A 13,443-nucleotide genomic window follows, 5' to 3' on the forward strand; every position below is an offset into this window, starting at 1 on the left:
AGCCAATCACGCGCTGCTACCCCATGCCCCCGTGCAGAACCCCCAGCCCGATGTCCCGCCCCCTCGCTCCTTTCAGCCAATAGACAGCGAGATCTTCTAATTGACACCTAAACTGTTCAATAGACGCCGCCTCCCCGTGGGGAGGGCGAGGGGCGTGGTCTTTTAGGGGGCGTGGCCTAGAAAGGGTATATAAGGAGGCGCTGCGGCCGCGGTGCCATTTTGTGTAGCAGCGCCTGGGAGAGGGGGGGCGGCGGCGGCGGAGGGTTTCGGGGTTCGGACCAGAGCGGCCGGATGGTGAAATCCTCCCTGCAACGGATACTCAACAGCCACTGCTTCGCTAGAGAGAAAGAGGGGAATAAAAGCACCATCATGCCCGCTGTGCTGAGCCTCAGTACCGGACAGAGCAGGTGAGGCGCCGCGGCCTCCCACAGCCTCGCACCGCTGGGCGCTCGCTGCCTCCTTCCTCTTCCTCCTCCTCATCCTCGTTGCCGCCTCCCTGGTGGCCGGAGAGGGGCGGGGGAGGCTGCGTGGCCAGCGGGGGAGGGGCAGCCTGGCCCCCATCGCGCGGGGAAAGGCGGTACGGGAGGGTGGAAAAAACACAAAAAAAGGGTGATTTTGAGGCCCCAGCGCTGTCCCGGCCCTGGGAGGGGCCCCTGAGGGCACCCCCGGGCTGGGAGAGGCTCCGGGCAGGGCTGGGGGGGGGGGGAGGGGGGTGCCGAGGGGAAAACAACAATTAGGCAAAGATATCGAAGGATTGAAGGCTGTTATCCCCTTATGTAACCGTGGATACTCCGCAAAACTAATCGTGTTACGAGAGCTTCTGGTTAAAAACTCAACCGAAAGATTAAACAACCCCCACAGGTGCTGGGAAGAAAGAAAATACCTAAATACCTGAATTGAGGTGGCTGGTTTGGAGTGGTGGTTGCTCAGGACATCAGTCTGCCCTTTACACCTCGTGTCTGGACCGTAGAAGGAGTTTTTTAACCGTTTTTATATTTAACTGCGGGTTAAACATGGGGTTTTTCCCCCCCAAGTGCACGTAAGCATCACCAAAATATATTTATAGTTGCAAACCTTCCTTCTGCACCACCTTTTTGGGGGAGAAAGGTGAAATTGTTGAAGATTGCCACAGCACACCTTTGGAAAAGGTTTTTAAAGGCTTATTTGTAAGGGAAGTGAGAAATATATAGTTCGCAGTCATTCTCAGACAAAAATAAAATAATGCTGGTACTAAAGAAAAACGGTTCTTTAGAAGAGCTTAAAATAATGGATTGGAGGCTTGTTTAATTAAAATAACGCACTCAACTAGTGCAGATTTTGTATTTTTAATAAAACTTCGCAATTGTTGCGCTTGCTTCACATAAAAATGTAAATATAATTCACCTTCCAGCACGTAATATTTAATCGCTGCCCATTCCCAGCCTTTCTAATACGGATTATTCATCACAAGCTCATTAAAAAAAAAAAAAAAAAAAAAAAACAACCCAAAAAGCTCCAAACCAATGCAAACCCTGCAGCTCGGGTGCGAAGTGTGCAAAATGGTGGATTATTTTGTAGCTGTTTATTCGGATTTGCAAATGGCTGCAGTGGCTGCTGCTGGCACCCGGAGACAGGACGATTGTGAAAATTCCCCCAAGGGCCTCGATTGCTGCATCTGCTGAGATGACGCAACTCAAGAGTGGAGCCTGCGGGTGAAGGATGGTGCAGAGGGAGGGGCCAGCACTGCTCTGCCACGGGAGGAGTGAAACAGCCTTGAAAAGGATGGGGAGAAACTTAAAAATATTCCTCACATCTTCAAAAGAGAGTATTTCTCTCCTCGAGCGCTGAGCGTTGTGGAATCGCTCTGAGGAATTCAGTGGGGAGAGGTTTGGAGGTTTGCAGAGGTTCAGGTGTGCCCTCAGCTCGAGCTGAAAATATTGGAGGTGGAGATGATTCCCTGGAATTGCCTGGCCTCAAGCTGGGAAGGTCTGATGGTGAATATTCCAGGGAAAAGTGATCCCTGCCTTGCTGGGCTGGGGGTTTGTGCTGCCTGAGAACAAGGAGGGCAGAAAACAGCACATCCCTGCAGAAGGGTTCTTCTCTTGAGGTCACATCAGGCCTGTCTTGGTACAAAAACACACCTGGCTCACTCAACCAGAGAATTTTTCATCTCCAAGTGAGTCTTTACTCAAAATACTGCAGTGGCAGCTCCCTGGGCACTGTCCCTGCCCCTGGTGTGGAGGTTCCTTTGTCTTCCCACTTGCAGTGGGAGGAGTCCTTTGGCCTAGGTTTGTTATTTTAAACACAGTTTAAATTGTGGAAGTCCCAGGGCTTTGCCCAAGCCTTCCTGCCTGTCTGACCGTGCTCCCTTTGCAGTTCCAGGGTTCCCTTCAATTGCTGTAGTAACCTGGGTCCGGGGCCTCGGTGGTGCTCCTGATGTCCCTCACCCACCCCTGAAGATCCCAGGTGGGCGAGGGAATAGTCAGAGGGATCACAATCTTTCAGCTAATTTATTTTATTCGGTGAGTATGAGGAGCAAACAGCTCGTGGTGAGCTTGACAGCGTTCCCTGCCTCAATCCCTCCTCCAAAAATGAATGGTAAAATAACTCCTTCCTTCTCCCTGCTGCAGGATAATCGGCTGAATGTCACAGAAGAACTAACACCTAACAACAGGACAAGAATTCTCAATGTCCAGTCAAGGCTTACAGATGCCAAACACATCAGTTGGAGAGCAGTGCTGAACAACAACAACCTCTACATCGAGATTCCCAGTGGTGCTCTGCCTGAGGGGAGCAAGGACAGGTGGGTCAGGGAAAACAGCTGTGGATTAAAGTGAGGCCTCTCAGTGGGGTGGGAGAACACTTTGCTCTTTAGATTTTGAAAGCTGAAGTTTAATTTTGGTGCTTGAGGCTCTCTTGTGAGCCTGGTTTGAGGACTGCAGGCAGAACCAGCCAAAAGCTGGTTCAGGCACTGAGAATTCCAGGCTGCTTCTGAGTCTGTCCCTGCAGCCTCTTCAGCTGTGTCACACAAACGCATTTTCTGTGCCACTGAGGAGTCCTGCCCTTGAGTCCTGCCTGGGCTCAGGGATCTGGTGGTGTGAGGCTCGAAGCTGTGCCTCTTCCTTAGGAATTCCTGTGTGGATTGGCTCTCAGGGCCTTGCTGACTTGCTCTGGAGGAAGCATCTGCTGCCAGAGCTCTGGGAGCATTTGCACAATGCTCAGGGTGGGATTGTTGGGGTGCCTGTGCAGGGCCAGGGGTTGGACTGGATGATCCCAGTGGGACCCTCCCATCCCAGGACATTCCCTATTCCGTGGGTGCTGAACCCCTGGTGTTTCTCTTGCAGTTTTGCAGTTCTTCTCGAGTTTGCTGAAGAACAGCTCCGAGTGGAGCACGTGTTCATCTGTTTCCACAAGAACAGAGATGACAGAGGTGGGTGTTCACAGCGCCTCCAGAGACACCAAATGCCTTTTGGTGGAAATGTTAACTTCTTTTTTTCAGTATGCCGTGGGTGAAACCTGTCTCCTGCTTTATTTTCTAGCTGCATTGCTCCGTACTTTCAGCTTTTTGGGCTTTGAGATTGTGAGACCAGGGCATCCCCTTGTCCCCAAGAGACCAGATGCTTGCTTCATGGCCTACACGTTTGAGAGAGACTCAGCAGAAGAAGACTAGATTGCAATGTTTGCCTCTTTAGAGCTTTCTTGTTGTCTATAAAGATGATTCTGTAGAAATTTTGTCAACATCTTATTCCAGTCTATCTTAACTCTTGTATGAAACCTTGTGTAACCCAGCTGCTTTGGTGGTGAGATGTTGAAAATTTCAGACTCCACATCTTTCTCTGGATTTTGTGCGCATGTCGTGGTTGTGCAAAAATAAATGCTCCCTCCAAATTTAGCAGTATATTTCTTGAAGTTTAATATTGTGTTTGTGATACTGAAGTATTTGCTTTAATTCTAAATAAAAATTTATATTTTACTTTTTATTGCTGGTTTTAAGCTGTTTAAAGACTTGCACTCTTGAAGAGGTGGCTCTGGAACTGCCCCAACCATTAAAGTTGCAGGTGTGGAAAGGCTTTGCTCGTTCTTTGCTTGACTGGAACTAATGGATGTGTTCTGCCAGGGCTTGGAATAATCCAGCAATCCTGGAAAAGTCTATTTTCAGTGACTAATTAGCAGGTGTGGTAATGAAGATCAGTGCTTCCCTGCTCTGCCAGTGTTTGGTAGGATATTGAGGGTGTGATTTGGTTGGGAAGTCTCAAGTGGAACGTGAGCAGCTCAGCCCATGGCTGCTTTAAATACCAAATATGCAACTTAAAGACCTGGAATTTCAGTGTTCCCTTAACAGTGCAGCCTTTCCAGCGTGTGCTGGGTCCTCCAGGAGTTCTGGCTGTGAGCTGGGAAGGTTTGTGGCACTCCCTCAGCTCAGTGGCCTCACTTGAGGCCAGGCAGGCTCCTTGGGGGGCAGATTGTGGTTGAAGGGTGAGGAGGGGGCTGTATTTGGGGTGCACAGACACCCCTTGGTGTTCAGGATGGTGACCAGAAGGGAAAAGGGGTTCCTTGTGATGCTGGAATTAACAAAGCTTGAACTGAAGTTGTAACAAGTCTCCAAAGGGGCTGAGCTTTAGAGTGTGGTATTTGTGTTTTTCAGTACTTGCAGGCCTGTTTGGCACTGTTGGAGCTGATGAATCTTTCCTCTATAAAACCTTGGAGCAGGGAATCCCTGGGATGGGTTTATTTCACCAGGTCGTGCTGGGTGTGAGTAGAAGTGGTCTCTGAGTAGGGCTTTTATCACTCTGAGTGCTGTGAAATGTGTGAGTGAGGGCCTAAAGTTTCCCCCATAGCCCATCCCTGGGCTCAGCACTACTGGAATCCCATGGAATACACTGAAATATTCCCTGAAACTCCTTGGAGATGCAGCACAAAGTAACCTGGGGGCGTGTGAGCAGTGCTGTGGTGCAAAGTGGGGGCTCTTGCTGGGCTTTTTAATTGCCTCTTCCCGATTCTCCTGTGGCCCTACAACTGTGCTCTTCCTGGAGGGATGGGAAACTGCATGAAGCTGAGCTGGGGGAGGTTTGGGATGGATCCCAGGGAAAGGTTCTTCCCCCCGAGGCTGCTGGGCACTGCCCAGGCTCCCCAGGGAATGGGCCCGGCCCCGAGGCTGCCAGAGCTGCAGGAGCGTTTGGACAGCGCTCTCAGGGATGCCCAGGCTGGGGTTGTTGGGGTGTCTGTGCAGGGCCAGGGGCTGCACTGATGATCCCTGAGGGTCCCTTCCAGCTCAGGATATTCCAGGATTTCATGGTGGTGGCATGACCAGGGGAGGGTGTCCCTGTCTCCCAGCTCACCAGGCCGGCACAGGGCTGCACTGTTGCGCTGGTTATCTGGAAAAATCCCTGTTTTCCTCTGCAGCGCAGTGCCTGTGCCGTGTCCTGCTCTCCGCAGGGCCGGGAGTGTGGAATGTGCCTGGTCCTGCCTCCATGGGCTGTTGTATTGACTCTGGGTGCTCCTGGCAGAAGGGGAGGGGGCTCACCGCCGCTGGAAACCAGAACAGGGGTACCGTGGCTCCTCAGAGCTGCCGGTCTGGGGCTGGGCTGGGCCTGCAGGAGCCACGGGAGCGGGTTTGGCTTTGTCTCCCCCGGGATGAGAGGCTGGGATTTGGCCTTTGCTGCCCTCTCGTAGCCACGGCAGATACTGCAGGAGAGACCGGGACAGCAGGGCTGGGGCTCTCCCGGGGCACCCAGTGCTGGCCCGAGAGCCAGGAATGAGATTTGAACCCCACTTCGGTGCCAGGCAGTGCCTGTGCCAGGGGTGGGAGGCTGCACTGCGGGGTTTGGGTGCTGCTCCAGGTGGGAGGAAACCAACCAGGGAGCTGGGACTGAGCTGCTCTCTCCATCTTCAGAGGCACCCAGCTCTGGTTTATTTTTGGTTTTTGGTGCTCAGGGACTCCTAGGAGGAATTCTCCCTGATCCAGCCCTGCTCCAGGCTCTGGGGACCGCCTGGTGAGCCACTGCCACATCCATGGGCACAGCAGCTGTGGAGAGGCTCCGTCCCACTGTGCGCCCAGCCCTGCTGCTGTCAGGTGATGGAGTCACTGAATCATGGAATTCTTTAGGCTGGAAAAGGCTGGAAAAGCTTTCCAAGTCCAACCATTACCCCGTCACCACTAAACCACGTTCCCAAGTGCCACAGCCACACGTTGTTTGAACGCTCCCAGGGATGGCGACTCCAGCACTGCCCTGGGCAGCCTGCACTGATGCCTGACCACTCCTTCAGTGAAGGAATTTTTCCTGATGCCCAGTCTAGCTGGCTGTGAGTGGTTTTATAATTGCTGAGGAATAATTTAAATGACCTGAGCAGCGCCTTCACTGTGCTGCTCCCTCGGCACCCACATGGATTTGGGGACTGGGTCCAGGTCCCACGTGCTACCAAGTGTTTCACAGCAAGGAGCAAATGCCACAGCCCTGTCTTGGTGCCCATGAACTCACCTGAGCTGTTTCCCAGAGCCCATGGAGGCTGCTCTGGGTAATCACCCCCAGGCAGGGCACTTTGGCTTTGTGTTTCCCTCTGGGCCCATCTCTGGACTGTGTAATGCCGGCAGAGAAGCACATAAAGGACCAGTGTTTGAGAGGCTCAGCTCCAGGTTTTATTGAAGCTGTATTTTTCCCTTTAAAATGTCATTTTTATTTGTGACTGTGCCACAAATTGTCTCTGGGAAGCACAGGCTGAAGGAGCCGCTGTGTTTCTCCTTTGCTGAGAAGGGCGAGCTGTGATGGGTGGCTTTGAGTGTTATTTAAACCAGCAGAAATCTGGTGGCTGCAGGAGAGCTCTGAGGGGGTTTTGTGCAAAGTCTGAACCCCATAAACTTTACTTGGGATCATCAGCCACTAAATTGGTGCTTGGGGCTCCCATCCAGCGGTCTTTTCTCAGATGCTTTGATAAACCAGATTCAGAAGTATCAAGCAAAAAATGTTTGAGGGTGTAAAACCACCGTGTGTTTGGGAGTTTGATCCCAACGTCGTCATTCATGGGCTGTGGAGGAAGTGGGTTTGGGTTTGCAGAGTTTTCCCAGTGAGGACCAGCTCGGATTTCTCAGGAACTGGTGGATTTCATAGAATCATGGAACAATTTGGGTTGAAAGGACCCTAAAAGTCATTTCGTTTCAACCCCCTGCCATGGGCAGGGACAGGTTTGGCCAGGCCATGGTGGGCTCCTGGCTTTGAGGAGACCTTGGATGGGCTGACCTTGAGGCTGGTTTAGGGAGCGTAGAGAACCTGGGTGACCTGGTGGAGGGTGTGTTCAGTGACCCCCTGGAAGTACTGGCAGCACAGCCACTCCTCCAGGCTGGGGCTGGCCCTGGCCCCAGCCGAGTTCTCCGCAAACCTCAGGAGCAGAAGAGCCCTCTTGACCTCCAGCCAGCTCCGGAGCAGCTCCAGGCTCTTCCTGCTCCTGGCAAAGAGCTCCTGGCGTGGCCCCCAGAGCAGCACCTGCAGGATGCCCCTGGCCTGCTTGATGGACACCCTCTGGTGAGGATCCCTGTGGAGCAGCAGCGTGGCCAAGCGCTTCAGTCCTGCCGAGTAGATGGACAGCGAGGGGATCTCGGGAAGCATTTTGCTTCTGAAGCCCAAGATGTTCTCCAGGGAGATGTCCACGTGCAAGATCTGATAGATCAGCCTGCCCATGTTCAGCTCAGCTGCTGCTGGAGGGGAGGGCGCAGCGAGACCCTGGGTCCAGTCCTGCTCCTGGCTGCTGGAACAAGGTCTTTGCTTCTCTTGCACCTTGAAGAAGCTGCTGATGAGCAGCCGTGGAAGGGACAGTCCCAGCGGCTCCTTCTGGCCCTGCTGGCTCTGGGGTGGACATGGGCACTGCACCAGCAGCAGGTTCTCGGGGCAGAGGTCCCCCTGGGCCACGTTTTGCCCCTGGAGGTGCTCCAGCCCCATGCACAGCTGCAGGAGCAGGAGACAGCCCAGGCGCTCGTAGTGCCCGGGGCGGGTCCTGTGCAAAGTGTGGGAGCTCTTCACAAAGTCTGCCAGGGTCTGCTGGGGAACCTCGGCACAGAGCAGCACCTGCAGAACAGGCCGGGAGGCAGGGCAGGCTGGGGCCGCTCCGGAAGGGCCCTGACTCTGTTTTCCAGGGATTCCCGGGAGCACCAGCTCCCGAGGGAGGCGGTCGGTGAAGCGGCCAAGCAGGCGCTGGATGCTGCAGTGCGTCCCCAGGGAGCTCTGCATCCCCAGGCTGGAGCAGCACGGCTTGGGGACCTGCAGGGACACACAGGACAGGGCCAGCTGTGCGAGGACAGAGCCTCCTCCTGGGCTGGGCCACCCTGTCAGCTCAGGGCCAGCAGCCCTGCTCTGACCCACACGGGGTGCTGGGGTCCCCCCGCACCCTCTGAACGCAGGGACAGAGCCAGGATGGCTTTGAGCAAGAACTGGGATATGAGGGCAGGTGCAGCCCCCAAATGAGCTGGGGTCTCGTCCTGCTCTCCCGGGCAGCCACTCTGCTCCAGCCTCTCCTTTGCATGTGCTGGCTCCTCTGGCTGAGTTACCAGGACATGTCCCCCAGCAGGGCCGTTTTTGACGTGTCTCTTGGCCCCATGGGAGCTGTCACCCTCGTCACCCAGCCCCCGCCAGCAGCGCTGTCTCACCCAGCAAATGCAGAAGTGCCTGCAGAAAGGGGAAGCGGCCCCAATGCCGTGTTCCGTGGAAAAGCCAACGCTGCCGGACCTGCAGGAGCCGGCGCCCTCTGCACCACCCAGGGCTTTCACCCCGACCGCCTCCTTACCTTGGCTGCGAGCTGCAGCTGCCTGTGCTCGAAGGTGAAGCCCACCCTGAAGTACCAGGCGTCCCCGCTCTGGCAGCAGGGCCGGGGCTCCAGGACCCCGAGCGCTGCCCAGCGCTTCCCCGCCAGCTCTGCCTCCAGCAGCTGCTGCCTCTCCTCGGGCCCCACCAGCTCCTCCTGCATGCGAGCTGACAGCCGGGCCAGGGCGGCCTCCTGGCACCCCAAAATCACCCCCAGGACCCCGGCCGGGCTCTCCAGGAGCTGCCCCAGCTCCCCGTCCGCTGTCCCAAATGACAGCTCCTTCAGGCTGGCTGATGGGGCTTTCTGGGGGCTGCTCCGGGCCAGCGGCTCCCCCAGACTTTGGGACTTGGTCAGGGGCTTCTTGGGTCCCCAGGAGGGTCTGTCCCGCGGGGGAGCCCCCTCCTCGCGCCGCAGGTGGGGTGGAGGGATGCTGTAGAGGATGCTGCCAGCCCGTGGCTCGGGGTCGCCGTGGTAGCGGTGGGATGATCCCGGCTCCGGGAGGGATTCGGCTCGCTGGAGCTGCTTTTTGGGCAGGGGGGGAGGCAGGGGGTCCGGGTCGGGCTGAAGGAGGGGTCTCCCAGCACCTTCCCCTCGGCTGGCCTTGTGGGGGATGAGGTGGGCACGCAGCTCTCCTGGGAGGGAGGGACAGACATGACAGGGCAGGGAGGACAGAGGAGAAGAGAGTGGGAGTGGGATGGGATGGGATGGGATGGGATGGGATGGGATGGGATGGGATGGGATGGGATGGGATGGGATAGGATGGGGTGGGATGGGATGGGATGGGATGGGATGGGATGGGATGGGATGGGATGGGATGGGATGGGGTGGGAGTGCTGCACGTTGTTCTTTGCCCCCCTGCATATTTCCAGCCTCAAAGCCACAGCCAACACCAGCCAGAGCGGTGACAGCCAGGTACCACGGGGGGAGGACAGGGGCAGCAGAGGGGTTTGTGCCACTGCCTGAGGTGACACCTCGGCGGGCAGGGGCACAGCGGGGTCAGGTTGTCACTCACCCAGGTTGCTGTAGATGAGGGCTGAGCTGGGGGGCCGAGGGGGGCAGCCCCCCGGCGTGTCCGGCATGGGAGTGGCCGGTGCGGGGGCAGCCAGGTCCAGGCTGGCGCTGCGGAGCGCGGAGCTGGCCCTGCACGGAGCCGGGAGGCAGCGTCACCCCGCGGGCCCCACTGCCTTCACTGCCGGCTCAGAGGAAGAACACAGAGAAAAAGGGAAGCGGTGGCCTTGGCGGAGTGGTTTTGGGGCGAAACACGGGGAGTTTGGTGGCCCAGAGACGCCAGTTGCCACACTGGGAAATCCTGGGGGTGGGAGCTGCCCCAGGGGCTCCACACCCGCTGGTTCCCACCTGCATGGGACACACCCGTGGGTGCACGGGGGCAGATGTGTGGCCTCTGGTCCCTGCTGGGTGACCCCAAGGAGGACGTGACAGTGGGAGGGGTGTGGGACAAGAGCCGGAAAAGCCTTTGACGCCCCCAGCCAGGGCCTGGGGACAGGACAGGGGTCTGGGCATGGGGAGGGAGCAGAGGGAGCCCGAAGGAGGAGGAGGGCACTGGGATGGAGTCGCTGGGTTCCACTTCCCTGTCCTGGCACTGGGCACTGACTTTGCTGTCACCAGCGGTACCAAAACCACGGCGGCTTTCACTAACCCTCCCCGTTCTGCTGGGACAGCACTCCCTGGGTGCGAGTGCCCCCACTCAGACCCCTGTGCCCCCCCGGGACCCCAAAGCACTTTTTTTGGGGCAGCCGTGCTGAGCAGCTCCTTCGCGGTGCCCTCTGCAGAGCCCCTCGTTACCTGTGAGCTGTCCCTGGCAGCGGGGGGGTCCCGCGGGGCTCCAGCTCCGCATCCCGGCTCCGCAGCAGCTCCCGCTGCCCATCCCAGCCCCTCCCGGCGCTGGCCATGGCGCGCTCGGGGATCACCCTGCGCAAGGCGCTGCGCCCCGGCTGGGGCAGGATGTGCTTTCAAAACCTTCTCCGGGCTTGGCTGGAGGAAACCGGGGCTTGGCCTCGCTCCTCGGCAGCCCCCGGAGCCCCCCGGCATCGCTCCGGCCCCGGCAGTGGTCACTGTGCCACCGTCAGTGCCAGCTGTGGATTTGTGTCCCCTGAGATGCTCGTGGAGCTTCACCCTGGTCCTCCTTCCTGGCTGGCTCTAGGAATGGCTTTAAGGGTGGCAGCTGCTCTGAGGAGGGGGCTGCCCCCACAAACCCCCCTCACATCACAGAATTAATCCCTTTTCCTCTGGCTTGTTATTCTGGGTGGGTTGGCAAGGAAGAACACTTTCATTTTCTTCCGTGGACCGAGGCTGTGGGTTCAATTCACGTGTTAAGAGTTGAACTTGATGATCCCTGTGGTTTCCTTCGAACTCAGAATATTCTGTGATCTGTGTTTTTGCCGGGATTTCCTGCAGCCACTGCATGGCAGGAGTGCTGGAAAACACTTTTTTGTTTTTCTTCCAGAGCTTTACAGATGCTCAAAGAGCACAAAGTGACCCAACTCAGCTGCTGGAAAAAATTGGTGTCTGTCCCCTCTAGAATAAAGTCACCTTTTAAACACTCTAAACCCCAAATATTTCAATATTTCCTCTTTTCTACTCAGTCTTTGAGTCATCAGTGGTGCCACTGTGGGCTGGGTGGGTTCTGTGGGAAGCCACTGCAGGGAGCAGCGAGACTGGGATGAGCAGCCTTTGGGATTTCCATGAGGAGAGCGGAAAATTTCACTGTTTGAGCCCAACCATGCAACAAGGACAGGGGGACCCTGGGCCCGGGCACCTCTGCAGGGCTCTGGAGGGCCGGGATGGGACTTGGGGGTGCTGAGAGCCTGCAGCCACCCTTGTGAGGAGCCCACAGTTCCCTTCCCGTGTATTTATTTCCCTATTTCCCAGCCCACTCCAGGCCAGCCAGGGGTTCTGGCTGTTGGGTGTGGCTGGGGTCATTTCTGGGTGCTGAGAGCTGATAAAAAACCGTGTTGGGGCTGAGTCACGCTTGGATCCAGCTCAGGGAGGAGCTGCAGGGCTCTGGGAGGGGACAACCTGCACCATCCACCCCACTGGCAACCCAGACTGGTTTGGGTTGGAAACTTTCTTAAATCTCATCCAGTGCCACCCCTGCCATGGGCAGGGACACCTTCCACTGTCCCAGGCTGCTCCCAGCCCCAATGTCCAGCCTGGCCTTGGGCACTGCCAGGGATCCAGGGGCAGCCCCAGCTGCTCTGGGCACCCTGTGCCAGGGCCTGCCCACCCTCCCAGCAAAGAAATTTGTTAGAAGCATCACTGCTTTTCCCTAATGAATCAAACGACCTTTAAGATGTACCAGAAAATATTAGGAATAAAATCACACCATTCCTGCCGTGCCTGTGACCCTGTGTGAGGAGCCAACTCAGTTTTGTCACGCCTCAACAAAGGCTGTCAGAGGCACGTGGAGGAAGGGTGCCCATGGGCCACGCGCAGGAGGCAACCAGAGGAAGCCTCGTCTCTGGGGGGACTTCGCCTGGCAGCACCTCCCATGGGGCAGGCAGCAGGACACTGTGGAGGGGCTGCTCCAGTCAGGTCGAGAAAGGTCTCCACCCATGGACGGCACGGGAAGGTTGGACTGGGCCAATGGTTCCCTGTCCTCGGGGAGACTCTGGGAGGGGCTGGGGGGTATAAACCCAACTGCTCTCGGAGGGGTTTGCTGTTCTTCACGGCTCCTGCCCGCTCCCTCCTTTGCCCTGGCCCCAGCTGCCTTCTGGCTCTGCTGCCCTCGCACCTGTCCTGCCTCTCTGTGCCCCTGAGCGCCGCTTCGCCCCGCATCCTTGCCTGGGCTGCCTGCAGCCTTCCCTGCCCCGGGGATCACTGCCCGCCCTGCTGCGGGGATCACTGCCCGCCCTGCCCCGGTCACTGCCCGCCCCGGTCCAGCCGCTGGCCGTGACCCTGTCCACAGCCCCGCTCCTCCCGTCCGAGTGCCCGCTCACCGCGTGTCCGGTGCCGTCGCCGCGGGAGCCGCGCCCCAGCGGGAGCCACGGGGGCTCACCAAGAGCCAGCCCGGCCACAGGCAGGCAGCGTCCACCCCCAGCCTGGACACCGACAGCACTGCCCTGGCTCGCTGGGGTAACGCCCTCCTTTTCTCTCTGACCCCTCTCTCTCCTCTCTCCTCTCCCCAATCCCTTTTCCATTTTCCTTTCTTCTCCTCTGTCTCTTGTAGCCCTCTTTTGCTCGGGCAGCTCCTTTTCCTTCTCGTTTTCGTTATCAATAAACGGTTCTCAGACACAACGTTTGCCTCGTTTGGCTTAATTTCTAAAGAAGATCTCCTTGCAGTTCCCCGCAGAGGAACACGACACCTTGCCAAGCTGGACAGAAGTGGCCAGGGAAAGAGGGGCAGCCAGGAGCTGCCTTTTAGCTGAGAAATTCCTCATCTGTCTTATTACAGCCAAGGAGAAAATGCCAGGTTTAAAAGCCACCCAAGCCCTTAACAAGGGTGGTCGTTTCCTGTTGCCAACCCCTGCAGGACTGTGCAAAATGCTGATTTAATTCTCCAAGCCATGGAGCATCCCTGAATCCTTTGGTGGGTTCCATGCCTGTTCCAGGTGGATAAATCAGCTGCAGGACAGGGCCCTGACGGCCCTGATGGCGTTTGCAGACTCTGGTCCAGGAGCTGCTGAGCCCTTTTCCCCCTGGATTTGGGGGGCTGAT

The 13,443-nt window shown here is 57.1% G+C and overlaps 1 protein-coding gene across 1 annotated transcript; it reads left to right on the forward strand.

Moving 5' to 3' along the window:
- Positions 1–231: 231 nt before the first annotated feature.
- On the forward strand, positions 232–3,959 carry OAZ1 (ornithine decarboxylase antizyme 1). The gene is given in 6 exon segments (XM_082297872.1): positions 232–407; positions 2,356–2,413; positions 2,415–2,501; positions 2,610–2,782; positions 3,324–3,409; positions 3,519–3,959. Coding segments are annotated over 6 exon segments (651 nt in total). The 5' UTR covers positions 232–291; the 3' UTR covers positions 3,650–3,959.
- The last annotated feature ends 9,484 nt before the right edge of the window (positions 3,960–13,443 follow it).

Source organism: Coloeus monedula (genome assembly GCF_965178545.1).
Source record: "Coloeus monedula genome assembly, chromosome: 27".
In the NCBI taxonomy this organism is placed as follows: domain Eukaryota; kingdom Metazoa; phylum Chordata; class Aves; order Passeriformes; family Corvidae; genus Coloeus; species Coloeus monedula.